The 25,836-nt window shown below is 35.1% G+C and overlaps 1 protein-coding gene across 5 annotated transcripts in view; it reads right to left on the bottom strand.

Annotated features, from left to right (window-relative positions):
- Positions 1 to 246: 246 nt before the first annotated feature.
- ODF2L (outer dense fiber of sperm tails 2 like) overlaps positions 247 to 25,836 on the bottom strand; it is a 37,011-nt gene continuing 11,421 nt past the window's right edge. The window contains exons 5-18 of one of the 5 annotated variants that reach the window (XM_037060930.1): positions 25,420 to 25,482; positions 25,229 to 25,300; positions 24,590 to 24,706; positions 20,602 to 20,787; positions 16,841 to 16,950; positions 15,772 to 15,907; positions 10,919 to 11,029; positions 9,559 to 9,663; positions 7,477 to 7,635; positions 5,624 to 5,709; positions 5,380 to 5,542; positions 3,009 to 3,134; positions 2,273 to 2,338; positions 247 to 789 (exon numbers count right to left, since the gene is read on the bottom strand). In XM_037060930.1, the coding sequence (XP_036916825.1) occupies positions 2,321 to 2,338; positions 3,009 to 3,134; positions 5,380 to 5,542; positions 5,624 to 5,709; positions 7,477 to 7,635; positions 9,559 to 9,663; positions 10,919 to 11,029; positions 15,772 to 15,907; positions 16,841 to 16,950; positions 20,602 to 20,787; positions 24,590 to 24,706; positions 25,229 to 25,300; positions 25,420 to 25,482 (1,452 nt within the window). In that variant the 3' untranslated portion in view covers positions 247 to 789; positions 2,273 to 2,320. The remainder of the gene's footprint in view (positions 790 to 2,272; positions 2,339 to 3,008; positions 3,135 to 5,379; positions 5,543 to 5,623; positions 5,710 to 7,476; positions 7,636 to 9,558; positions 9,664 to 10,918; positions 11,030 to 15,771; positions 15,908 to 16,840; positions 16,951 to 20,601; positions 20,788 to 24,589; positions 24,707 to 25,228; positions 25,301 to 25,419; positions 25,483 to 25,836) is intronic. The other 4 variants (XM_037060929.1, XM_037060931.1, XM_037060932.1 and 1 more) reach the window with 4 other exon arrangements.

Here is a 25,836-nt window from a genome sequence, read left to right as displayed (position 1 = left end):
CTTCTTATTGGGCGTGCTTATTTTGATCATCTCATGTGAGTTGGCCCTGGGACAACATGTTTTCAAATTTTGGTTTGTGCTTAATAGCTATGACTTTAAGTTGTATATTTGAAACCTCAGAGAAATTATAATGACATTGTTGCATATACTTGAAACAATATTAAGTACATCAAGACATAGAATATCTTTAGAAAGTCTATAAATAAGTCACTATTAAACATTAATATCCAGAATATCTTCCTTTATTATATTAATACATATACAGCAATGCAATGATACACATTATTTAAAACAATGTATTTGGCTCATAATTAGCATAGACTTATAACAAATTCATTTGGATGGTAGCTACAAACACACAAAGAATGATTCTGCCTTCTTTTGTGTATGTATAAAAATATTCTGAAAACCAATATAACTTAAACAGAAATTAATCCAGAGCTATGTGAAAATTATCCAGCAAAAAAAGAATGCTAACATTCACCTTGTTTTAAGTTTTAATTGGATAATACATTATGTTTCAAAAATCTTTACATAAAAATTTTAATACCACCATCCACAAATCATAAAGTATAACAACAGATGGTATCTATTTTTTACCTAATCATTTTTAAGACTCACAGTAAAAATCTATTGCTTATAGAATATAAATTCAACAATTTATCCAAACATTGTGACATAAGAGGTTTTAAGAAACTGTAAGTAATTCTTAATACTCTCACTTTGATTCTCCGACTTTTCAAGACAATGTTGTATTTCTTTCAAACATACTTCCTGATGTTGTGCTTTCTAAATAAAAAAAAAGAAATAAAGATAATCAATAATGACATTCATATTAAAGAATAATCATAATATAAAAATTGTATATACAATACTTGATTACATGATTTTAATTTTTTAAAAGAAAGAGTCCTAACATCAGATGTATTTATTAAAATCTGGAATAACTAAAGCATATACATGGTTGATATTTACCGTGATATAATTTGTTGTAATACACTTTTGCTTATGCCCAAATTATTACATAATTAACATGATTAACTTAATAAAAGGGTTTTATTTAAAACTGTTGTAATTAATTTCTCTCACATTTTAACATGATATTTTAATACTAGTTTTTGCCATTTTTATCTACCTAAGAATTCTTATTTAATATCATTAAAATTGCTTTTGCTGTTTTAAAATGGGACAGAATTCTAGTTTTTATACTATAAATATTTTGCTATTAGAATCCTTGATATAAAGAACTCAATATTATAGGTGCTTTTTATTTGAAGAAAAATGTAAAACCTAATATATATTTTTTAAATATTCAGTTCATATAAATTTTCAAGTAGATCTGTTCTACTTGAAAATATTTTAGACAGACAGGCTGCAAGTAATATTTAGCTTCCAACTAAAATGTAGACACCTTGAGAAGAAAAACCTTTTATTTCCTGCCCATCAGGTATTCAATAATACTGGACACCTGCTGACACAGAGCAGTGCTCAGTGTTCCTCAGGTGAAGAAGGGTGGTATGAAGCAATGTGCTAGGCCGGGCTATACAAAGCCACAGAATGAATACAGTGAATCTTTGTGGAACATCAATTTTACTCAACATTTTGGAGGGAAAATACTAAGACAAACACACATATTGTTGGGTAGAATGCAAAATGTGCATCTGTTCCAGGATAACACATAAGACTCTGATCTTATTTCAGGCTTCAGGAAGGGTGGCCTGAGTCTGGCATCCACTCTGCCCGCACTGGAACAGCTGGGCAGAGAGTCCGAGGAGGCCTGCTGCTGTGGGCAGGGCACTATGCCCCGGGCCAGGGCACCCCGGGCCCAGTCGGCTAGGAGACAGGCTCTCAGGGTGCCTGGATTCAACTGGAGCTAAGGAGTGTACAGGAAAAGAAACACTGAACTGCCCCCTGAACTGTCCCCTTGAAGGGGACATAAACTCATTTTTCAGCAATGTCTAAATCTATGCTTAGAATTCTAGATTTTCACTACTGTAAAAATTATCAGGTTTAATAAAACATCAAATCTTAAATCTATTCATTCTGGCAGCTTTAGCCAAGTACTGGGAGCAGAACCCATCTCAGCTTAATGTACTTATTTTATTTTTTCAGAAGCTTTAACTACACACACAGAAAAACACATATATTTACAATATCATCAACTCTGATGGTGACTAAAAAAACAAGTTTAGAAATAAAGAGGACTGTGCTAAATTCAAAGTGAAAAATTAAACTAATATTGCATGTCAAAAAAATCATTCAACTTTTGAACCTTTCAGATTTTCAATTTTTCACACACTTGGGAATGAAAAATTTGTTTTCATGGAGTCTCCAGCTCCTAGAAAAAATAAAATATCATTATTTCATATGTCATTGTTAAGTAGAGAGTTTTCAAGTAATTTAGTCATGGTTAGAGCTAGCTTTCATAGTCTCTAATGCCAGTTGGCCACTTCATGAACATTTAGGAAAAAATATCATAAGACTAATCAAACACAGCCAATTGGTATTCCCATTTCGTGGCTGCATGGACCAAAGCATCCATCTCATGTGCAGTTACAACAATAGTGAATATTCACTTAATGCCAACTTATAACTTTCTAAAATATAATATTCCTCATTTAAGGCAGGTATCAAACTCTAACTCATAACAATTGCTTACATTGTATCTATTGTAAAAAGGAAAAATTCATACAGAAAAAAATAAGTAGATTATATCTGTAACTTTCATTAAGTAGCTCTCACACAAAAGTAATATGTAGGGAAAAGGCCTGATGAAGCTTTAAGGGAAATGTAGAAGCTACGAAGAATGAGGATAGTAATTTTTTGGCCTAATACTGACATTTATAATTTTTGTGATTTATATTATTTGTTATTTGTAATAGTATCAGTAAAGAAATATCCCTGATTTCCCTCGCTGTGTACTTTAACTGTTTAAGTAAACTAACAAGATAAGAATGTTAAATGTGAATTTATTTTTTGTGAAAATGCATGGCCATACTAATACTTACACTGCTTATTTTGCAAACAAGTTGATTTTGTTCTTCAATTTTCTTTCTAAGCTCAGTTTCCAGATCTAGTATTTTAATTTGTAAAGCCCTCTCTCTAGATGACATTTTCTGTACTTCTTCGGAAACCTGTAATTTTCATTAAAAGAGTAAAGTAACTGAATGTGCTTTCTTTAAAGTATAATTTAAAGCCCTGACGTAGTTATCCTATACCTCGATTTTCCAAACAGATATTAACTGGATGCTAGACAATTTAATTAGAAACTGTTTAAAGTTGTTCTATCATAAGGAAGCATGGGCAGTATGCGTATCTGCGAAATGACCGAGCATAGAAGGGCACGCATTTGCACTGCTCCGTGACTTCAGGGGGTGTTCCCTCCAGCACAGTATTCTTACGCCTTACTGAGACCACTTTACGTTTCGCAGTATTTCTATTTCCCATGGTGTCTAGAGTGCTGCTGGAACACAGACTGTTCTCATTCACTGCTGGGTACAGACTAGGGTGGATCAGGGCATGTGGTATCGGCACTGCACACACACAAAAGATTGATTTTTCATTCATTTACTTTCAAAGTGCTCTGAATTTGAGTTCTCATTTGTCTCTGACTCTTTATTTAGTAGAAAGCCTAGCTTACCCAGGATTCAGATGTGTGGGAGCCTGTTTACAAGAATGTTGGGTTGGGGCCTGACAATGAGAAGAGGCAGCAACTAGTTCAGGAACGAGGAGCTGGTGGGAAGGACTGTCCTAACTCCTGCAAATTCAGTTCGAAGCTGTGATAAAGTGATGCACAAAGACGCCCGTGTACAGATTCTGAGGGTAGTTCATTGTGAGTGTGGCATGCTGGCAGAATCTGAAGGTGTGGAAGAAAGAGCCCTCGGAACAAATGTCCCCACCTGTGACCACGTCCCTCAGGGTGGGCAATGGTGAAAGTGCAGTGACAACATTCCCCATGGGACAGGAACTGGGGACAGCCCCACTGTCCACTGCAGCAGGAGAGAAAGGACAGGACACACAGGACTCTGGGGACTCTGAACACTTTCAAGTAGGAACCTGAAAGCATGTAGCGTTTCCAAAGTCCACTTAGGCTGAACCCCAGATAAAGTCACCTTTTATTTTCCTCCCAAAGGTTGGTAGTACTGAGAAATCTGGATTATAATTCTACCACTGGCAGTAAATTTTACTACTTAGCTTTTATTCAATGATGTGTCTTTCAATATCAATTTAAATTGGTTTCTCAGAGTTAAATATATATATATATATTGATATGCAAGTGACATATATAAAAGCCACATATCAAAGATATCAAATTCTACCTGACACATGTGGAATTGCCATTAGTAAATTGTGGAAAGACCACGGGTGGAAGAGAGTTTAAAGGGAATGATTCAGAATTTGGTATTAGACATGTTAAGTTTGAGATGCCACTGTTAAGTGAAGATGTCAAATAAGCACCAGAATGTATCGGGCTAGAATTCAGGGGATAGAGAAGTGAGGGTGGGGATATCCATCTGAGAGTCATCAGGGAACAGATGATCTCTTTTTAGCATCATTCAGTCCTATGAGGAAACTCACTGTCCCCATTTTATCAATTAAGAAACTAAAGTTTAGGGAAGTAACTTGTGCTGGGTCAGGGTATAATGTACCAGAGATAATTCAAATACAGTTCCTGCTGGACACCAAAGCCCACCTTCAAGATTACATTTTCAAATAGTAAGTTTACCTCTCTGTCCAGATCTGCTCAAATCACTTCTCCTCACCCCCGGGTTGAACAACCTTGCACCCTGCCCCTCCTGTAGAACCTACGTGCTGGATGGCACTGGCTCGCTCTCGGTACCTCCCTCCTGAGCCACGTGTGTCCTGAGGGCTGAGGCCAGGTCGCACTCATCTTTGCACCTCAAGGACTAGCAGAGACACCCAGTAAGGTATTTATTAAATGCTAACCAGATGGGTTTAACTGGAATTTAGTTCTTATATGTATTTATTTATGCAATAATTTTTCCCAAAAGGGAGTTGAGCATTACAGCTCACTGGATCCTAATTGAAACCAAAGTGTTCAATAATTTTCACATTAGCTTCGGTTTTATTGTTTTAAAAGGGAAGTGGAGGGAGAATATTCCTTCAAAGTGTTTTCCATCCCTACTCTTTACCCTGCCACATCATCATTATCTGGTAAAGCAACTCTGGACCAGTAATGTATCTGTTTAACTGGAAAAGGCAAAGCTAGGTAAAAAACAAAAATGTAATTGCTCCCTTTACCCTGTCATCAGGACGAAAACAATAACTATAGGTCTGGCAAGACGAGACATTGTCTGTTTTAAAAAAGGACTCTTTGGTAAACTAATTAAAAAGTTTCTAAATAAAGGCCCTCTGTACCTTTTGTCTCCCTTCTTCTAAAGCGGCTTCCAGCTGTCTAGCCAATGCTGTGTACTCTGCAGACTTCTCTTTAAACTGAAGGTTGCTCTGCTTCAGACATTCTTCTTGGTTCTCCAGCTTCTTTTCAAGCTCTTTATTTTCTGCATCCATCTGTTCTAATTTTCTTTTTACAAAAACATATCTTTTAAAATTATAGTGCATAGAAATGAAGGTAACACCAATTCTAAGTCAATTTAATACTTACTGTTTAAGGTTTTCACATTTCAACTGAATAAGATAATTTTCTTCTTCCAGAGAAAGCTTTGTCAGAAGATTGTGATTTCCATCAAACTGAACGAGAAAAAAATTTTCTTAGTTATTTTCTTCATAATCCATTTCTGAAGGAATGTGTACGTTTTATTGTTAGAACAATCAGAAAAAACAAGAAGGTAGTCCTGTCTGATATGGCTCAGTGGGTTGGAGCATCATCCCGTGACCGAAAGGCTATGGGTTCCATTTCCAGTCAGGGCACGTGCCTGGGGGTCGGGGTTTGATTCCCAGTCTGAGAACCTACAATCCCTGGTCTGAGTGAATATGAGAGGGAAGCAATTAATGTTTCTCTCTCACACTGATGTTTCTCTCTCTCTCTCTCTCTCTCTCCAACTCACTCCCCTTCCCCTTTCTCTAAAAGCAATGAAAAAAATGTACTTGGATGAGAATTTAAAAATTTTTTTAAAAAAAAGAAGGTATAAATATTATTATTACTCCTATACATAGAGACACCAAAAATATTACATTGTTAAAATACAATTAAAAAACGATGGCTCCTCATGGAAAATCATCTACTATAAATTTTTCTGACAAATGTCAGTTAAAAAACATTATGAAAAATGTTTTATTACAAAAGGACATTTATTAAATGTGAAGAGTTTTAAAACTGTAGAATATTTAGGGTTACTCTTATAGTTTTTTGTTTCACCTAAATAATGATTGATAATAGAATATCCGTGCAGTTGTAACTATGAGTAAAAAGCATATTTCTGAACACAAATTAAATTAATAAGGAAGTCAATGGAAGCTATACTTGTCTTACATAGAATGTGCTTCCCATTGCTTTAAGAGCTGTATTTAATTAAATAGTTTCAGAAGCAATGAAATTTCTCATAATTTCAATTAGTAACTTAGGTTATCTATGTAATTTGACATTTTCCTAGAAATCTCAAGAATTTAAATTCAGCAAAGTTTTGTTTGCATGTTTTTAGAAACAGGATGCATTTCCAAATTAAAATGTAAACATTTGGAAGATAGAAAATCATTCCTAAAAATGTTTAGCAAATAAAGAAAAATAGTTGCTACCATCCTTGGACATACTTCTTCGACAAAAAAAAAGTACTTGATTAAAACATATATTTAGCCCTGGCTGGTGTAGCTCAGTGGATTGAGTGCGAGCCTGTGAACCAAAGGATTGCGGTTCGATTCCCAGTCAGGGCACATGCCTGGGTTACAGGCCAGTTCCCAGCGGAGGATGCACGAGAGGCAACCATACATTGATGTTTCTCTCCCTCTCTCCTTCCCTTCCCCTCTAAAGATAAATAAATAAAAATTTTAAAAAACACACACATTTATTAAATGTTTACGATGTGCTGTGTGCTGAATTAGAAGATGGCTATATGGTAACTAACAGGCGTCTGTGATCCCTGCTCTAACGAAGTAAAGAAGTTTATGTCAAAAAAACTGGAAATAATCCAAATAAAGTTGATGCACAATTCTAATTAAAATAAATTACAATAGTTTAGCTTATCCTGACATCAAAAAATATGTATGTAAACATGGCATTGCTCCTTCTCTTACGCTATTACAATGTCCTCAACTGTCTAAATAAAGATTTGTATGAGTAAACTGAATCAGGAATTCTGGTTACCCTTTTTTTTTTACTATAAAATACTAAAAGAATAGCTCAAAAAATATTATTACAGTATCTGCATAAAACTGGTATTTTATCAACTGATTTACATGAGAGCAGAATAAATCAACCCCTGACATGAGTGCCCTCAACTGGTAAAATCATTCGAGTGCTTCCCTAACACATCAGCAAAAGAGAGAAGGACGGCTGGACACCTGGCCCTGCAGCTCCCTAACGGTGAGGGCCTGGTCCGCACATCTGCCCCTGCAGTGCTGCAGCCTCTCCTGACAGTCCCGAAGCCTCCGCTCGGCCGCCGCCAAGGAGTCGCGGACGCGCTCTACCTCCTTCAGACGAGACTCCGCCTGGCCTCTCATCTGAGTTGTGGCGTTAGGGAGATAAGGGTAAGGGTCAGCATTAATGTTGTACTGTCCTAAATACTAGTTATGCCTAGAACACATATTTTAGGTATAATGATTTTAAACAAAAGGATTCCACTAAATACGAATAAATATTAGGTTAGTCTCTGCTAAATAAAAACATAAAACTCAAAACGGGGCTATCATTAGTTTTCAAAAAGTTTGTTGAATAAATGAATATAGTAATATTAGCCCGCAGGCAGAAATATTTAACCTACTTGGGAAAAGAAACCTTTGATTCCTGTCATTTATATTCTGGCGTAGACATTACTAATACAGCCGGTATGGTAGTTTTCCACTATCCGGCCACCAGTCTGAAGTAACTGTCACCTTTTGTCATTCAACCTATAACTGAGGTATTTCAATTAAAGCGGCCTTCCTACACTCATCTTAGTCCAAATCAATGGGGTTTACGGCGTATTATTTCCAGAGAGCCAATATTATCTGTCCTCAGTAGACTATTTAATCGTTAATGTTATTACAAAGTAAATGCCTCTAATTTTACCTGTGTTCATTTCTCTGGCCGCTGCAGTTCCTCAGTGTGGCACTTCGGCAGGGATGTGACAAGAAGCAACCCTAAGATATGCTTGTACTAGTCACTAAGAAAAAATAAGCAGACGCATGGCACCTGGGATGTCCACAGGGAGGAAAAGCAAGAGCCAGCCTCCTTCCCTGACCCAGGGGCCACCTAGGGCCGCTAGGCAACACCTGGCAGGCTTAACACACAAGATACAACTAGGACAAAGCACGCCTCCCCAAACACCAAAGAGCCTGTGAGAAAACGAGGGGATTTAAAATAGTGGAAAAATAAACAGAACTATTTCACTTAAAAAATGACTTTTCTGGATTACTACCAGTAAGAAACCACTGTGACCTCACAGTACCTGAAAAACTCAGGCTCCTGCTCCATCTGCCTTTCAAAAAGGTTTTTTAAATAGGCTTTTGTTTACAGTGCTGCCTAGCAAAAGAGAAGACATTTACATTGGTATGTCTCCTGAGAAAAAGAGACCAAGAGACAAGCAATGATCTCTTCTCTAGTTCGCTAAAAATAGGAAAAGCAATTCTAAGTAAGTAGTAAGTCGCACTTTGAAGGGTTACCTATCTACCTCCGTTTATCGGGCAGAATGCCCGCTCTGGCCGACCCCTTCACACTGTGCCTCACTTGAACTTCTCAGTCCCAAGATACTGGGGAAACCCAGAGCCAGCAGTCACCTTATTACACTCAGTTGGAACTGAACAGGAACGTCCCATGACCTCTCCAGCCAGGAACTAGCGTCCTAACGGCTTGCACTGCTTCCTCACCAAACATGAAAAGACCCAAAACGGGATGCGGTTTCATTTAAGAACTTAAAAATATTCACAAAAACATCATAACCTGCCAAACTGGCCTTCCTCTCATTCTGTTGCAATAGGGTGAAAAAAAGGAAATGATGGGTTTTTTAATATTATTTTTCTTCCAACAAAGCATTTAGAAGAGAATATTTACTTTGCTCTTTTAGACACAAAAGACCCATGACCAGAAAAACAAGGTGAAATTAAAAATTAGAGGTATTCAAATTTGCATACTTATGGTTGATGAAGCTCAGTGAGAACCATTTTTCTGAGCTATGTAGGTCTGCTCTTGAGGAAGAAAAATTAAATGTTTATGCTAGTTTCCAAATATTAAGGAAAAAGTGAAAAAACAGTCCTACAAACAAACACCATTTCAAGCCTGGAAGAAACATTATTTCCTCAGTAAACAAACTCCTACAAAGATTGAGAACAGATAATTCCTAGGTCTAAACTAGAGAAAATGACTATAATGAAAGATATTTATATAATATTCATAAAGTATAAGGTATAAATCAAATATTATTTTATTATTTAAAATGTCAAACTTACCTTCTCTAATTTTTTATTTTTGTTTTTTGTTATCAGGTTATTTTCACTTAGCAAATTTTCACATCTACTTTTCACCATTTCAGCTGCTTCTTGCAACTTTTGTATCTGAAAACAGAATATATTATTAATGTATTATTTTATTATTAGGATGAAATAAAAAGCTAAATACTTGAATTTCAATTTTGAACAGATTGTTACTTCCCTTTCAATACCTCAGCCTGTTTATCTAATGTTACTCCTTCCTTAAATATGGGAATCACTCAACGCCCTCCTCCAATCTACAATATTTTTATGATTTAACTGTCTTTTCCCATCAACACTCAAAGACTCTTCCCTTGAGCTTTGAATGTTAAAGAGATCTTCATTTGCAGAGGTCAGAGTCACAGAGAATCAGCCTCTGGTTCAAAGTAGCTTTCATACCAATTATTTCACCCTACAAATCAAAATCTGCTCAAAAGATACCTGACTGAGTACTATATACTAGGCCCAGAGCCTAGAATATGGTAGCTCACCCAAAATATTCCTGCTAAGGGACTAAACCCAAACAACCGGCTGGGACACCCAGATGACGCTCAGGACCGTGAGCCACAGACCTCCATGGCCTCCACTCCCACCCCCTGGCCTGGACGACTCACTGGACAGCTCGACTCCATTTTCCCATCTGAACCACCTACATGCAGCCTCTTCCGATTTACCTACACTGTGCTCTCCTTAAGCTTTTACCTTTTACTCGGTACTCTTCAATTCAAATGTTCACTTCCAGTGAAATCTAACTCTTTATTCAGCAGTTTGGTACCCATCACTCACAGACCTGCACAAATCCCATCTTTCTCACTAAGTTTTTTCTTAAATAGCACATCTCCAAAACATAAGTTTTTCTACAAACTATCATTGATTACACGCTCCATTCCATATATTACCATGTATTCTTTCTACCTTTTTCTTGAGAGTAAGTCTGAATTACACTTTATTTATTGAGAAAAGGGGAGTATTGGGCTTTAAGAAGCCCTAGAAAAAAGTTGTTATTCTAAATCAATACCACTAAATATACAAGATGACGAAAACTATAAACAAGGTTAACAAGATTATACACAGGTTTACATTACATCTATGTAATTAATTTTAGATCTACTTTTAGGAATATCCAACACATACACAAGCAATGTTTGAATCAGGAATCAGCAGAATCATCTATTTATAAAAGTATTTAGGACCTTAAGAAACACTTGGGACATAACATGTTTTATCACAAATAGCAGCCTCATGTTTCTTCAGTTCTGTTTAGTTAGATCTTAAACAAATACAGTGTTTTAAATTGTCTACCAAATTGAACAAACATTAAACTAAATGCAGTGGTCACCTGAGTTTTATACACGTCAATAAGTGTCTTCTGCTGTTTTTCTACCTCTTGCAGTTCTAAGAGTTCCTTTTCAACAGAAACGACCTCGTCCTTCAAAGTAGCAAGTGTCATCTAGCAAGGAACATATGAACAGATATTACAAATCATTAAAACTCATTTGTACTCCAGTGCTATAGGATTATAAAAAATAACTCATTTACCAACAGTTAATAAAATATTTTTGACTACATATGATTATCTAAAAATTTTGATAATTTGATTATCAAAAATAATCAAATTGATACTATAATCATTTGATAATCATTTGATACTATGATTTCAAAAACTAGTGATACCTATAAGCAACTTTAAACAGCTTATATAAGTAAGACATAATTTTAAAACTTTAACACTTAGTGACAAAAAAAATAGCATGGAAAACAGGTCAGGTTCCTAGTTGGGAAGATGCAAACCAGTTTTTTCCAAATCAATAAAAATTTAATGCAATTTCAACCAAAAGAGTAACAGTTGGGGGTGGGGGAGGGTGGCAAAATTAATTTAAAATTCATATGGAAAAATAAATAGGAAAGACTAATAAAATTTTGAAGGGAATACTAAGTAGAGAATGTCAGTACTTATAGTGGAGAATGTCAGTACTTATTAGATATTTAAAGGTATGAAGAACTAAAATTAAGATACTAATACACGAATATAGAGGTTGATACAATAGAAAACGAAAAGTAACTAAAATTATATTTATTATATGACAAAGGTTGGATTTTTAAGTCAATGAGGAAAATATGGGTCAGTAAACAATGGTAGTAACACTACATTTAACTATTAGAAAAAAATAGATTATTTGCCTATATCCAATACTATTTTCATATTTGTTAAAAGTAAAAAACAGAACTATAAACATTTTCACAGAAAATATTATTGGATATACAGGTAGCAAAAACCCTACTAAGCATAATATCAGAAGAAGATATCAAGAACTATAAGGATCTGAGATTTTACCCTCTCAGTCTACAAGTTAGCTTAGCAGTTTCGTGGATGCCTAAGAGCAGGCACGAGACTCCCAGGTCAGAGACACAGGGCTTTATGACTCCTGGCAATCGCAGTAGCCAGGTATCAGCACTTGTGTTTGTTTTTAAGCCCCAGTTCCCACACGGCAACACAAAGAGGCTGCCAGATGACACCTGTACATATAGTGGAATGCATGGCAGAGGAGCAATGCTGAGTTTAGGTACTCGAATCTCTTACAACAGGCAGTCATCACGTCTATCCTTCGGTAGAAGGAAACATTGCTATATTCCAAGCATTTGGAAGCAAGCATCATGTCTTTGTCTACATATACATCCTTGAGAAGACAGTCTGGATCCATAGGCAGTCAGTGCCTCTGCTTGCAAGACATGCAGAAATAGAGAGATTCCCAACAGAAGCCGTGAGAATTAAATATATATATATATATGTATGTATGTATACACACATAAATATACATACATACAATATATAAATATGTGTATATATATCCAAAATTTCATAGTCCCCTCATAAAGTTCAAGAGGCAAGCGAAATTTGAAAAAAGTAATACATTATGATAAAAGATAATATTCTTAATATATGGAATTTGTATATGTTAATAAGGAAAAAGGACATAAAAGATAATGAGTAGGTAACTCAAAAAAAGCAGAAATATGTATCACCAATGAATACATAAAAATCGTTTTCTACTCATTAAAAAAATGCTCTGGAGACTGGATATTCTTCTAGTACTGAGAAGGACAAAAATTCTTTCCTTCATGGAGCTTACATGTTGCATGTACAGCGAGAGAAAAACAAGGGGTAGATGGGACCAAAAAAAAAAAGCCAAGACTAACAAGTGAAATATATCATCTACGGCCATACCACCCTGAACGCGCCCGATCTCGTCTGATCTCGGTAGCTAAGCAGGGTTGGGCCTGGTTAGTACTTGAACAGGAGAAGTGAAATATATCATACACGAAAGCAAGAGAGGAATGAAAAGTTGGGGGTGGGCCAGAGAGGTCTCCTGAGAAAGGGACTGTTAAACAAACACCAAAAGCAAGTGTGGCTCTGAGGGAAGAAGAGTCCTGTTGAGAAAGGCGATGGTAGGCGAAGTCCTGACCAGTCAAGGAAAAACATCCAGGTGGCCATGTGGCGAAGGGAAAAACAAAAGGGAGGATGGGAGGAGATGAGGTGTGAGAAGTAGTGCAAAGCCAGAGGGTGTGTAGCCCCATAGATGTTTACTCTACCCACCAAGATACCACTGGAGGGTTCTGAATGACATGGTTACATTTTTACAGAAACGACTTTACTGCTACACTGAATGCTTACTGCAGGGTCAAGGACAGAACCAGAGGTAGCAAGTCAGTGTAATGAGCAGATGATGGTGGCTTGAACCAGGATAATGGCAGGGGTGCTGATGAGAAGTGGTCCAAGCCTAGGTATAGCTGAAGCAGATTTGCTAACAGACTGGAAGCAGATGTGAGAGAAAGCAGTCAAGGATGACACCAAGTAAAAGAAAGGGTGACTGCCATTGAATGACATGAGGATAGTGTAGGAGAAACTATTCTGAGGAGTACAGGAAGTCTATTTTGGACAAAACGTTGCAATACCAATTAAATATCCTAGTGGTGATTTCCAGTAGGCAGTAGAATATATGTATGGAATTCGGGGACAGAGCCCAGGCTAGAGATGTGAATGTGTGAGCCTCCAGGATGCAGATGCTATTTAAAGGCCCAACAGTGGATGAGATCACCTATTAAATCTGAAGAGATTTGCTTTAAATTGCCTAATACTGGAAAAATACAGGGACCCATTTATGATGGATAATTTAGAAACATATCACACCAACATTAAAAATGGGCCTCCCTTTGACTGTGTAATTCCACTCTAGAAATTTATCTTAAGAAAACAGATATGCAAAAAAGATTCAAAGAAACTACCCACATTTTTAATTACAAAAAAATGGAAGTAGCTCAAAATCCCAAAAGTTATGCACATGCTAATACAGTAACTTTAGTTATCTCTGTTGTGAGCTTACAGGTGATACTTATTTTTTTCTCACTTTGTGCTTTTCTGTTTTTCCAATATTCTATAACAAATAACTAGAACTTTCTAACCCTCCAAATAAAATTCTGTTTTTTTCAGTAGAAAAGGTCACTGAGCATTGGAAGCAATATCAGCTAACTTTTTTATTTGAATCTTTAAAATCTAAAATTATTCTGAAGTCATTATAAGTAACAAAACATGACTCTAGGTAGTTTTACATTACAAATAACATATGCCAAACACACCTCAATTTTTTTCTTAAACAAAATCCGGAAAATACTGTATTAAAAGTACATGTTCCTGAGTTATTAAGAAAAAAATATAAACTCTAACAATGATTTTATACCTATATAATTTATAATTAATTCCATTACCATGTAATTAAAAACTAGATTTATAATGAATGAAATATCCTTCTAATCCTTTCTCCCTGAAAGATATTGAGGAAATTAAGAGAATAAACACAATAAATAAAATTCCCTCTTCCTAGATGAAACATTTATAGCACTTATTCAATAAATATTCATTGAGAAATAAGTATATGCCACACCTTCCCTGGGCATCTTCTGCATACAAACATGGGAGCTTATAAGGAGGGCTTCATCCTAAATGAGAAGACGTGGGGAGGGGAGTAGATTTTGAGCTGACATTTAAAGGAAAGGTAGAATTCAGATACTGAGAAAAACAGCATTCCACACTGTAAGGCTAGTAAAGCTATAGGAATCAATATAGAAAAGCATGAGCAAATGGCATGAAATGAGTATTCGTATTTGGTTAGAGCTCAGGATAACAGTTACTACATTCCCTCATCTCCCTTGCAGCTATGTGGGGTCATTTGCCTAAATAAGTAGAAGAGCCTGGTGGTATGAAACTTTCAGCAGGCCTCTCTAAAGGGGAAGAATTGGAACAATGAAAGGGAGATAATCCCTCATCTTTCCTCCTTTCATCTTGGTGCTTGGAACTTGGCTACAATGGCTAGAGCTCCAGCCGCCTTTTTAAATTGTGAGGATAAGAATAGCAAAGAGCTAAAAATAGAGGCTAGGTTATCTGATGCTGTATCAGCTTTGAACTGCCAACTCTGGCTTTGTTTTACATGAACGGCTTCTTTTCTGTTTTCTATTTACTATCCTCCAAAATTAACATTACGAATGTTATGAATTAACATTCTGAAACTGAGAGTGATGCCATTGCTTTTAGTCAGGTTTCACCTGGCTATGTGCATCTCTGATTGAGAACTCAAATTGTTCTCAAAAAATATAAAAGCTTCTTCCCATCTTTTTTCTAGTACATGTACAAACTAATCACCCCATGGACTTGATTAAGTTGGAACATTCTTTCTGGTTATGAAGCAGCCAAGAACATACTTTCTGGTTTCAAACAGACCATGGCTGAGGTTATATCCTATCATACCATGATACCTAGAAATAATCTTATGCATTAAAGTTAATGTAATTTTGGATTGTTCACTTGGCTGAAATTGGAAAGTAAATACATTTTTTTTAGGCTGAGACAAACAGTTATTCAACTTCTTAAATCTTATTTAATACTGCTGAAAATAATTTTAACATGTATCTTTGTACATAACTTTAAAATTTAATACCTATATACAAATGTGTGTGCATATGTGTGTGTATATGTATGGAGGTTACCTATTATAATGACACTTAATACTCTGAGAAACATAAAGGACAAAATGATACAACAACATTATGTTAAACATACTGTTATTCCAAACTACTTGTACTAAGAGGACTAAGTTGTCATTACACAATACAATACACACACACACAAACACATAATACCTTTAATTTTGTATTCTCAAGGTTCAGACTTTCACTTTCATATTCAATTGACTGGAGTTTTCTAAGAATCTCTTCACATGAATTTTTTCCATTGTCCTCCATCTTCTTCAGGTCTTCCAAAAGATTATTGATTTGCCTTTATTAAATAAATGATATATATTTTGTAAGATTATTAAAATTTTCACCCAAATAATAAATACATCAAAAATGTGTTTCTGAAGTTATTTTGGTAGATGCGCTGTTTCAAAAGTTAATGGAACTCACAGCACAAGGGAAATAGGGAGCAATCATCTATATCAAGTTCCTACCTAAGCAACCTCGATTAGAAATAACTACCCACTGATAATGCCAATGAAAAATTACACAATATTCTCTTTGTTATTCAATAAAACATTTGAACTATCATCCATATATGTCTGTCTGTCTCTCATTCACACACATACAATTTGGGGGCAAGGTTAAATAAAGGATCAAGTGAGGCAATAATTAATCTTTAAAAGCAAATTATGTATGCTAGTTCTCAGTGATAATACTGAAGAAAATAAGACATTTAAAAGCAAATATGCAGAGTTCACTGTTTATCAATAATATATTTTAAAATATAAAATATATGTATTTTTGTAACTGGTTTTCTTTGTTACGCACTTAAAGCATTTTAAGGAATAATAATTTGGGGGGGGTTGAAAGCATTTATGTTTTTCTTATAAACTGTAGTATGATATATTCTTACTTATACATCCTTGTTTAGTAGAGAAATACTATTTCCACTTTAAGACAAATTAGTTTTAACATTTACTGCAAATAATAAATGACATATAGTCAAACACCAACTATTAACTTACAAGTTCAAAATTTCAAAATATGAACACTAATGTATTTTTAATGGGTAATCATTTTTGTTGTATTTTTAGAGTAAGAAAAGTTTATAGAACTATAAATAGAAAAATATCAAATCATGTTGACAACACCTTTACCACTTGTAATCCAGAAGAAGCAAAATATAAGCCACTCAAAGGAAAAGATCTGAAAACACTTATTACACAGTAAAATATTCTAAACTTTCTCTTACTTTTTCATTGTCTCAATCTGAACTTCCAATTCAGTTTTTTCTATTACGATTTTCTCATAATGACTTTTCCAGGCATTGGAAGCTGAAATTGCTTCAGACAACTTGGCTTCCTAAAAAATACATGAAGTACTCATCTTGTAATTTAATAACACTTTGGTTTTGTTCGGTCCCCTAATCACAAATATGTTATAAATGAGGAAAGATACTATAAAGCAGGAAACTTTTGTTACAGAAAATTTCAGTGCATGACTCTGAATATAGCAAGGTTTTAAACTTCAATTATACCTTTATGTTACTATTATTTTATAAGCACATAGTGACAGTTCCAACTTAAAACTTTAAGGGTGTTGCTGTAATTGTTTTCAAACATTTCCAATTTAATGAAGATAATTCCCTACTGACTGAACTTTTCATTTTTCATTCTATATATATATAGAAGATACTAACAACTACATAAGCATTAGAGGAGAAAGAAGCCCCCTGGTGTACATAGAAACTACCTGCAATTCTATAATTCCACAGCATTTAATAATGCAGCCTTATTTTATAATGATGTATATCTGCTTTATAGAGGTCACCCCCACTGGCCTTCAAACACTGTTACTGTTAGCAAAGAGATGAAAATGGTCCTGGTGACTTATGCACTTTGAATGTGAGCTCCCAAGATAGAGATGTTTGTTTGTTTTGTTCATTGCTAGGGCCTTGAATGTTGCCTTGCATAGAGCAGACTCTTAATAAATGTTAAATGAATCTACAAATCCACCTAGTGAGCTGTATAGCCATTGTCCACATCTGCATTCTACAGAAAAACAATTTCACTGGCATGACAACAGTGCCAATGATCATTAATCAAAAGATCTGGAAGTACAGCAGTCCCGCCTTATTTGCAGGGGTTCAGTTCAAAGACTCTGAGTAGATGCCTGCAAACACAGATAGTACTGAACCCTAGACATACTGTGTTTATTGCTATACACACATACCTATGATCAAGTTTAATTTATAAATTAGGCACAGTAAGAGATAAACAACAATAATTAAGAGAATAATTATAACAATATACTATAATAAAAGTTATGTGACTACCCTGACTGGTGTGGTCAGCGGGTTGGGCATTGTCCTGTGGACCAGGACAAGGTCGCTCGCTGGATTGATTTCCAGTGAGGGCACATGGCTGGTTGTTAGTCAGGTCCACAGTTGGGGGCCCGTGAGAGGAAATGATTGATGCTTCTCTCGCACATTGATGTTTCTTTTCCTTTGTTTCTCCTTCCCTTCCCCTCTCTTTAAAAATAAGTAAATAAATCTTTTTAAAAAAAGTTATTTGACTGGTATCTCTCTCTGGTTCTCAAAATATCTTATTGTACCACACTCATGCTCTCTTCTGGTGATGATGTGAGACATAAAGTGCCTTATCAAGTCAAGAACTTTCACTTGTTCACTTAAAGCAAGAACTGTATGGCTTCTCTTCGACATATCCGAATTGCGAGCATCACTACTCTTGCATTCTGGGGCCATGAGAAAGTAAAATAAGGGTTCCTTGAACACAAGCACTGTGACACCGTGCCAATCAATGTGATAACCGAGGGCTAAATAAATGACTGCAAGTCAGGGGGCCTGGATATGCTGGACAAGGGATGATCGTAACCCAGGTGAGGCAGAGCCAGATGGTGAAAGATTTCAGAATAGGTGCAATTTAAAACTCATGAATTGTTTATTTCTGGAATTCCCATTTAATATGTACAGACCAGGCCACAGTTGACTGAGGGTAACAAACTGCAGAAAGTGAACCCACAGATAAGGCAGACAACTGTAGTCATAGTAACCATGCAGATTTATTGGGTACTTCCTCCTTTTTCCTTCCTGCATTCGTCTAGTCACTGAACAAATACTTATGGATATCCTATACACAAGACATTTTTTTTATTTATATTTTTGCTATATTGAAGACTAGCATTTTATTTTCAAATTCTATGTAAAGTAAATTTTATTTATTTATTTATTTATTTATAGAGAGAGGGAAGGAGAAAGAGAGTTAGAGAAACACCAGTGTGTGGTTGCCTCTCACGTGGCCCCCACTGGGAACCTGGCCCACAACCCAGGCATGTGCCCTGACTTTTACTTTTACTGGCAACCCTCTGGTTCTCAACCCACACTCAAGTTCACTGAGCTACACCAGCCAGGGCACTATGTAAAATAAATTTTATTTAAAAAAATACATGCACCACAATGTTTAAGTTGGGTAATTATGTTATAAATTAATATATTTAGAAATTTCACCTATGAAATAAATGCTATGAAGAAAATTTAAGACATGATATAATTAATTGCTGTGGAACTACTTCAAAAGAAGTGGTCAAGGAAAGCACCTCTGAAGAGATGTCAGTTTAAATGATACCTGAATGATTAAAAAAGAACCACCTACCGTGAGCCAGAAACTCTGAAGAGATGTCAGTTTAAATGATACCTGAATGATTAAAAAAGAACCACCTACCGTGAGCCAGAAAAAAACACTACAGCCAAAGGCAACAGCAAAAAAAATAGTGAAACAAACAACACGCATTGGAGGGATAGAAAGGAGGCTAACATGGCAAATTGTAGTATGGCCACAAACTGTGTTTTGACACATTATTTTCTCTTTTTTTTTCTTTGTTCTCCCTACAATCATATGAGATATGCAGTATTATTATCCCCTATTTTAAAGATAAGAAAAGTAAGCTTAGAAAGGTTAATACTTTACTCAAAGTCACAAGGTTAACAAACGGAGGAACCTTCCTATACTACACCTGGGGCAGGGCCTGGCCTGGGTGATGTGACACTATTTAAAGGGGAAAGTCCCAGGAATGTTGATGATGTGGTAAGTTTTTACCACTCAGGAACATCTTCAGGCAATCAACTGTGTCTACAACCTTCTAGCTCTTGAACCTAGCCCTCAATTCTTTTACCTAGTTAAATTCATCTGAATGTAGGTAGGTTAAGCATTAGTCTTAAAATGTTAACACTTGAGCTTATAAAATACTAAGTTGTTTTGTTTACAGAAGTATTTGTGCAAGTCTTCATTTCCAAAAACCCCTAATAATTCTGTAAGTCTTAACGTAAGTTTCTAAGAGGTGGAATACCAGTGAAACATTAAAAAGAGTAAATATTTTATTAATTGGTATCTGAATAAATATAATAATTCATTAAAAACAACAAAGCACTAAGTCCATTTTCAACTTTGTACTACACACAAAGATAACTTTCACATGGTGTATTTACGTCAGTGCATGGTTTTAAATGTATTACAGAGTCTAAACGAATTACTGAATAAAGGCATATGGTCCAATAACATAAATCAGCATTTCCCAAACCAGTGTTCCTCAGAACCAGTTCCAAGAGTTGTTTTGTGGGTAAAAGAAGAATTCTGTGGTTAAATAAGTGGCGGGAAACTCTGAGTTCAACACCCTTCATGACACCACTTTACTTTTACTAAAAAGTCTTCTCAGGGCCTCTAATATGCTAATGTGCACTGTAAATTTCCCAAGGGGAATATGTGTGAAATGTTACTCTTACATGTAACATTTTCTTTAAGTAAAGTTCCCAAGGAAATGCTAATACAATTCAATACGTAAATTTGATATTTTATGTAATCTTTCAAAATAAAGATCAGAGCAAAAAACTAGGAGTAGAATTTTTCTAGTGTCGGCATATTAAGAGAAGCAACATGACATTAACTACGTAAATTAAGTAAATAAAACAGTTCAGGGAGAAAAAGTGTATGTACTAACCTGATCTCGAATCTGGGAAGTAAGGTTTTCAATGTCTCCTGTAAAATGTTCAAGCCGTTGTTTGTAAACTTTAGATGCCTTTTTCAGGGCGATTGTTTTTCGCCTACTCGATTCTTTCATTGCTACAGTGTCATGCTTATTCTTTTTCAGTTGCAAGTTCCATTGGGATATTTTGGTCTCTAAGCTCTAAAAAAAATTAGTAGCAATTAAACCATTTTAGCATTCCAACGTTTATGTAAACATTGCAAAAATATGTAAATAATGTTCCACATGAGGTTAGAGGATTCATCCTATGGTTAATAAAAAACAAATCAGTGAAGAAAGATGATTTCACCAATATTCATCTGTAACCAATTATAGAGTGCAAATTTAAAATACATAAGACTAGATAAAACTAATGCTGCTCTTATTATAGATACCAATATTGGTGATTATTGTACAAACATAATTTCCTTAAAATGGCTATGCTTAACAGAACTCCAGACTCTGACACATGGTACTAGTTATTTCAAACCAAAATACAATTGTGCTGGAGACAATTCAAACAATAGGTACACAAAGTTCAAAGGAATTATCATATTTGCCAAAAATATGATAAAAAATCTATAGATCATACAGGGTATGGATGAGATAAACATACGTGTATTTACCAAAATGTTAACTTACAAGAATCAAGGGGCATGTCTGGACACTGAAAGAGTTCATAAAGGACAATAAAAGTACTGCTTTACCCAGTAAGTAGTAACTTTGTGGAAGTTACTATTCTAAGACTGAACAAGGTTTAGGGTAAAGGAATGTTTGAAGGTGTTTCTATCCACTGAGTTTACTGGTGTTAAATAGTATGTATGACTGTTTTCTTGACGTGTCTCTTGATGACATAAGGCAATGTCTCTTGATAGATAGGATTTAGTGTGACTATCCTCATATTTTTTCTCAACTATTTTAAGCATTTGTATTTAAAGCAGTTGAGTATTAAATATCTAAGAATGTAAAGACTTAAGATTTTAATGCTTTAACATTTTTGAAAGTTGTGTAATACTGAAAAGAATGCAAAATTGTTACAGAATTTGGGTTTTAGTCTTCCATTCACTGGACAATCATTTTAATTTGAAAAAAATCAAACAAGTCATGGTAGAAAATAGGGGTTTTGTTACTTAACTCTGATAAACAATTTCTGCTTCATAACTTCTACTAAAGTTGAGATATTTTTATTGTTGTTCAGTTACAGTCGTCCTGCCCTTTTCCCCATTGTTCTCCCTTACCCCACCCACCCCCCACAATTCCCTCACTGTCTCTGCCCAAGAGTCCTCTATCCATGTTTCCTTGCTTGCCCCTTCCGCCCCTTCCCCCTCTTCCCCGTTATCATCCCCCCCTTAAACAAGATTTAAAGACTTGATTTCTTTGAAAAGTGATTAGGTAGACTAAAAGAAGCAAAAGATTCTTAAATGGTCTTTAAAAACCTATGTTAATCTAAAATGTCCAGGAATGTTTTAATAAGCCTTTGGGCAAAAACAAGAAGTGTGCTAACAGTAAGTCTCCTTCAGAGAAGCGAAGACCCCACAGGCAACACAGCCGTCATTCCTATGCGAGACCACAGGGTGTCATCAGCACACCAGGAATAACTGCTATCCTTTTAAAAATCCTTTTAAACACTAAAGGCAAAGTAACTTTTTTTCAAGATTCCAGTCAAAACTTTCTCACTAGATTACCAACCCCACACTTAAACACTATTATGGAGTATACTGAAACTATCAAATTATTTTTATAGTTTCAGAATAAATAACCCCTCACAGTCTTTTGCCAAATGAATAGACATAAGTAAGGCAATTGCTTGCTTTTTCACATTTCCAATACATACTGCATGTTATAAAAACAATTATTCTCTGTATCTTCTAAAACGTGAAAAGAGTCTAACGCTAATTGCTATATTATAAAAATCTAGGGGAAAAGGGTTCAAAGTATCTTTGGGGTAGTTCTCAGAGAATAATAATGTAATTATAAGTGTTTATTTTTAAAGGAATCAATATAATGAATGGATTAAGCAATACTAAAAAACTGAGATTAATGTTGCTAAACTGAGTTCCTTATGTTTTCACTCAAAAATAATAACTTGTTAAACCTAAATTGAAGGATTAAATTCTGACCCGAAATTACTTAATTCCTTAAACTCCAAAAGTGTATAAGGTGGAATGTAGAAAAAACACTAACCTAATGAAACTTCTTTTAATAATTTCTAAACAGTTGAATTTTTAAAAGTAGTTTGAACTCAAAATATCAATATTATACAGGGGACTGTCATTGCAAAATCTTGGGATTTTAACCTTATATTCTTTCCTCAAATTATCAGAAACAGAAAAAGTGACTTGCCTTTAAAAAAAAATCACTGAATACAAGAAAACAATTTCAAAAATTTCCCCAACTCCTATTTGAGAACATAAAAATTGTAGTAGATAATTACTTGGGATATTAAATTACATGCATTCTCTTGTGTTTACCATGATAAACAATGAAATAGCAACTGGACACAGGGAATCTATGGGGGAACTTGCCCAAAAGCACATGTAGGAGGACAGAGGACAAATTTTACATCCCCTAGAAGCCTGTCAGTGTCCCTTTGAAGAGCAAAAGCTCACTGAAAGAAAGAAACACCCCGAGTGCACTCATGAAACATGCGCCACAGATCGGAGGCATCTGCTGATTCAGGAGTGCGAAAGCAAACAAATTTAACACAGAAGGCCTCATATTTTGGTAGGGTTTGTCTTTGTACACTTCTCAGAATACTGCTTGTTTTCCTTTGGCAAAACTAGTGACAGCAAATCCAAATATCTAGTGTCATATCATAGCAACCTAAAATTCTTCCTGCAAGTGGCTGTGAGGCTTCCTAAAAAATATTTAAACACTCAGTTTAAACCCCAAAATTCGTCTTATTTATACTGCTAAATATATATATATATATATATATATATATATATATATATGTGTGTGTGTGTGTGTATGTGTGTATATATATATATATACACACATACACATACACATATATAGGAGATTACTTGATTATCTAAACACCAAACTTAGGATAACTGATTATAAAGTTATTGCCATTAGCCCTGGCTGGTGTAGCTCAGTGGAATGAGCAAGGGCTGCAAACCAAAGGGTCACTGGTTCAATTCCCAGTCAGGGCACATGCCTGGGTTGTGAGCCAGGTCCCCAGTGGGGTCCATGTGAGAGGCAGCCCACAAATTGATGTTTCTCTCCCTCTCTTTCTCCCTCCTTTCCCCTCTCTATAAAAATAAACAAATGAAACCTTTAAAAAATAAATGAAGTTATTACCATTAGTAACAAACACAAAAATAGTAAACATTTAAGTAAATATGTGTATGTACATTGCATAGATGTACAAAAACAAAACTAGAATACTATATGTCAAAATGTATCTTTGAGTTATTTTAATTTTCTCTTTAATATTAAACAAATTATCCACAATAAACAGAAATTAACTATATAATGGGAAAGGTTTTCCAAAAAACTCAAGCTCTACAAATCCTTCCTACAGTGGTACTAAAAAAAGAGAGATTTTTATTTTATTTTTTTAATAAATTTTATTTATTTATCTTTAGAGGGGAAGGGAAGAAGAGAAGGATAGAAATATCAATGTATGGTTGCCTCTTGTGAGTCCCCTGTGGGAAACTGGCCTGCAACCCAGGCATGTGCCCTGACTGGGAATCGAACCACGATCGTGTGGTTCGCAGGCCCGCGCTCAATCCACTGAGTTACACCAGCCAGGGCAGAGATTTTTATATTAGGATTTGGAGGCAATCTTCAGACAGCCCCAAAATCTTAAAATTCAGCTCTGCCTCAAATACACATTTCCCATGGCAATACTGAAGCTGAATTCTTTCACAACTACCAGATTCCAAAAATAAGGAAAGGCTTTATAGTAGATCATTAACTTATCACAAACTATAGAATATGGATGAATATTTATAACCTTTATATATTCTTTTAATTTATCATTTTCCTCTTCCTTTTTATGGATTTGGAGTTGCAGTCTTTCATGTACAACTTTAACTGATTGTGCAAAACGGCTGGCTTTCACAGCATTTGCCTAAAACAGAGGGAACAAAAATAAAATGTTATTTGATATATTTCTTTATATATCTTTAGAAATCTTTACCTTACCTGCATCACACATGGTCTAAACAGCTGATAAAAAGCAAAGTAACACACCACATAAACGGTGGCACCGGCCCCACCACCGCAACTGTGTTCTATGTAAAGCTTTTCAGGACATTTTCTCCTCCCTCCTTTTATTTAACGGCTCCTGATAATTATCTCTTTTTAAAAATTCCTATCTACGTTCCTAAGTAAAATATGGGTATATATAAAATGCTGTACCATACCAATTTACACATACTTGCTGACACATAGTGATTTAAACTAAGACCCTGACAGAAGCACCATAAAAATCTAAAAAAACTTTTTTTTAATTAAGATGTGCTACTTGTTATATTATTTTGTATATTTGCAAAAACCTTTTTGTGTCTATTTCTGAGGACATGGGAGCGAGGATGGAAAGAAAGGAATCAATATTAAGAAAATAGATGAATTAACCTCAAAATCTGTTTACCTTTTCATTCTGAAACAAACAAGCAAGTTCTTGGATATAGGCCTCCTTTTCAACTACCTTCTTCTTAAGATCCTTCAGCAAATATAATGTTAGAGTTAGGAACATCATAAACAACATTGGCTAATTTTACAGCCAAGCAGCATACAAACAAGAAGGTCAGAAGAATAGACATAAAGTGTAAAAAGACTCACAGTATTTTCACTTTCATTATCAGTTAGCTTCTCTAACATGCTGGATAAATCTGTGTCATCAATCTGTGAAAAAAATATTGCTGTAAGTCAGTGTTCATAAACTATATTTCTCTACATAAAAAAAGTAGAAAGTGAAATAAGCATCAGTTAAAAAAGGAAAAAGGATTCATGGACATGAACAACTGTGTGGTGATTCCTGGGGGCAGGGGGTACAACAGGACTAAATGGTAATGGGAAAAAATACAATACAGATTAAATTAAAAGACAAATAAATTTTAAAAAAGAAATAAGCATTAAGAAACTAATATGAATAACCACACTGCACAATTCAGATATTTTAAAATGTTAACATCAGAAGGATTTTTGCCTAAGTGTTCCAAATCATGTTTTGTCCACAATTTATAAAATTAGTTAATT

The sequence above is a fragment of the Sturnira hondurensis genome, unplaced genomic scaffold (genome assembly GCF_014824575.4).
Source record: "Sturnira hondurensis isolate 20B ecotype Veracruz unplaced genomic scaffold, ASM1482457v3 Scaffold0013063, whole genome shotgun sequence".
Classification (NCBI taxonomy): Eukaryota; Metazoa; Chordata; class Mammalia; order Chiroptera; family Phyllostomidae; genus Sturnira; species Sturnira hondurensis.
This window is presented reverse-complemented; position numbering and strand designations above follow the sequence as displayed.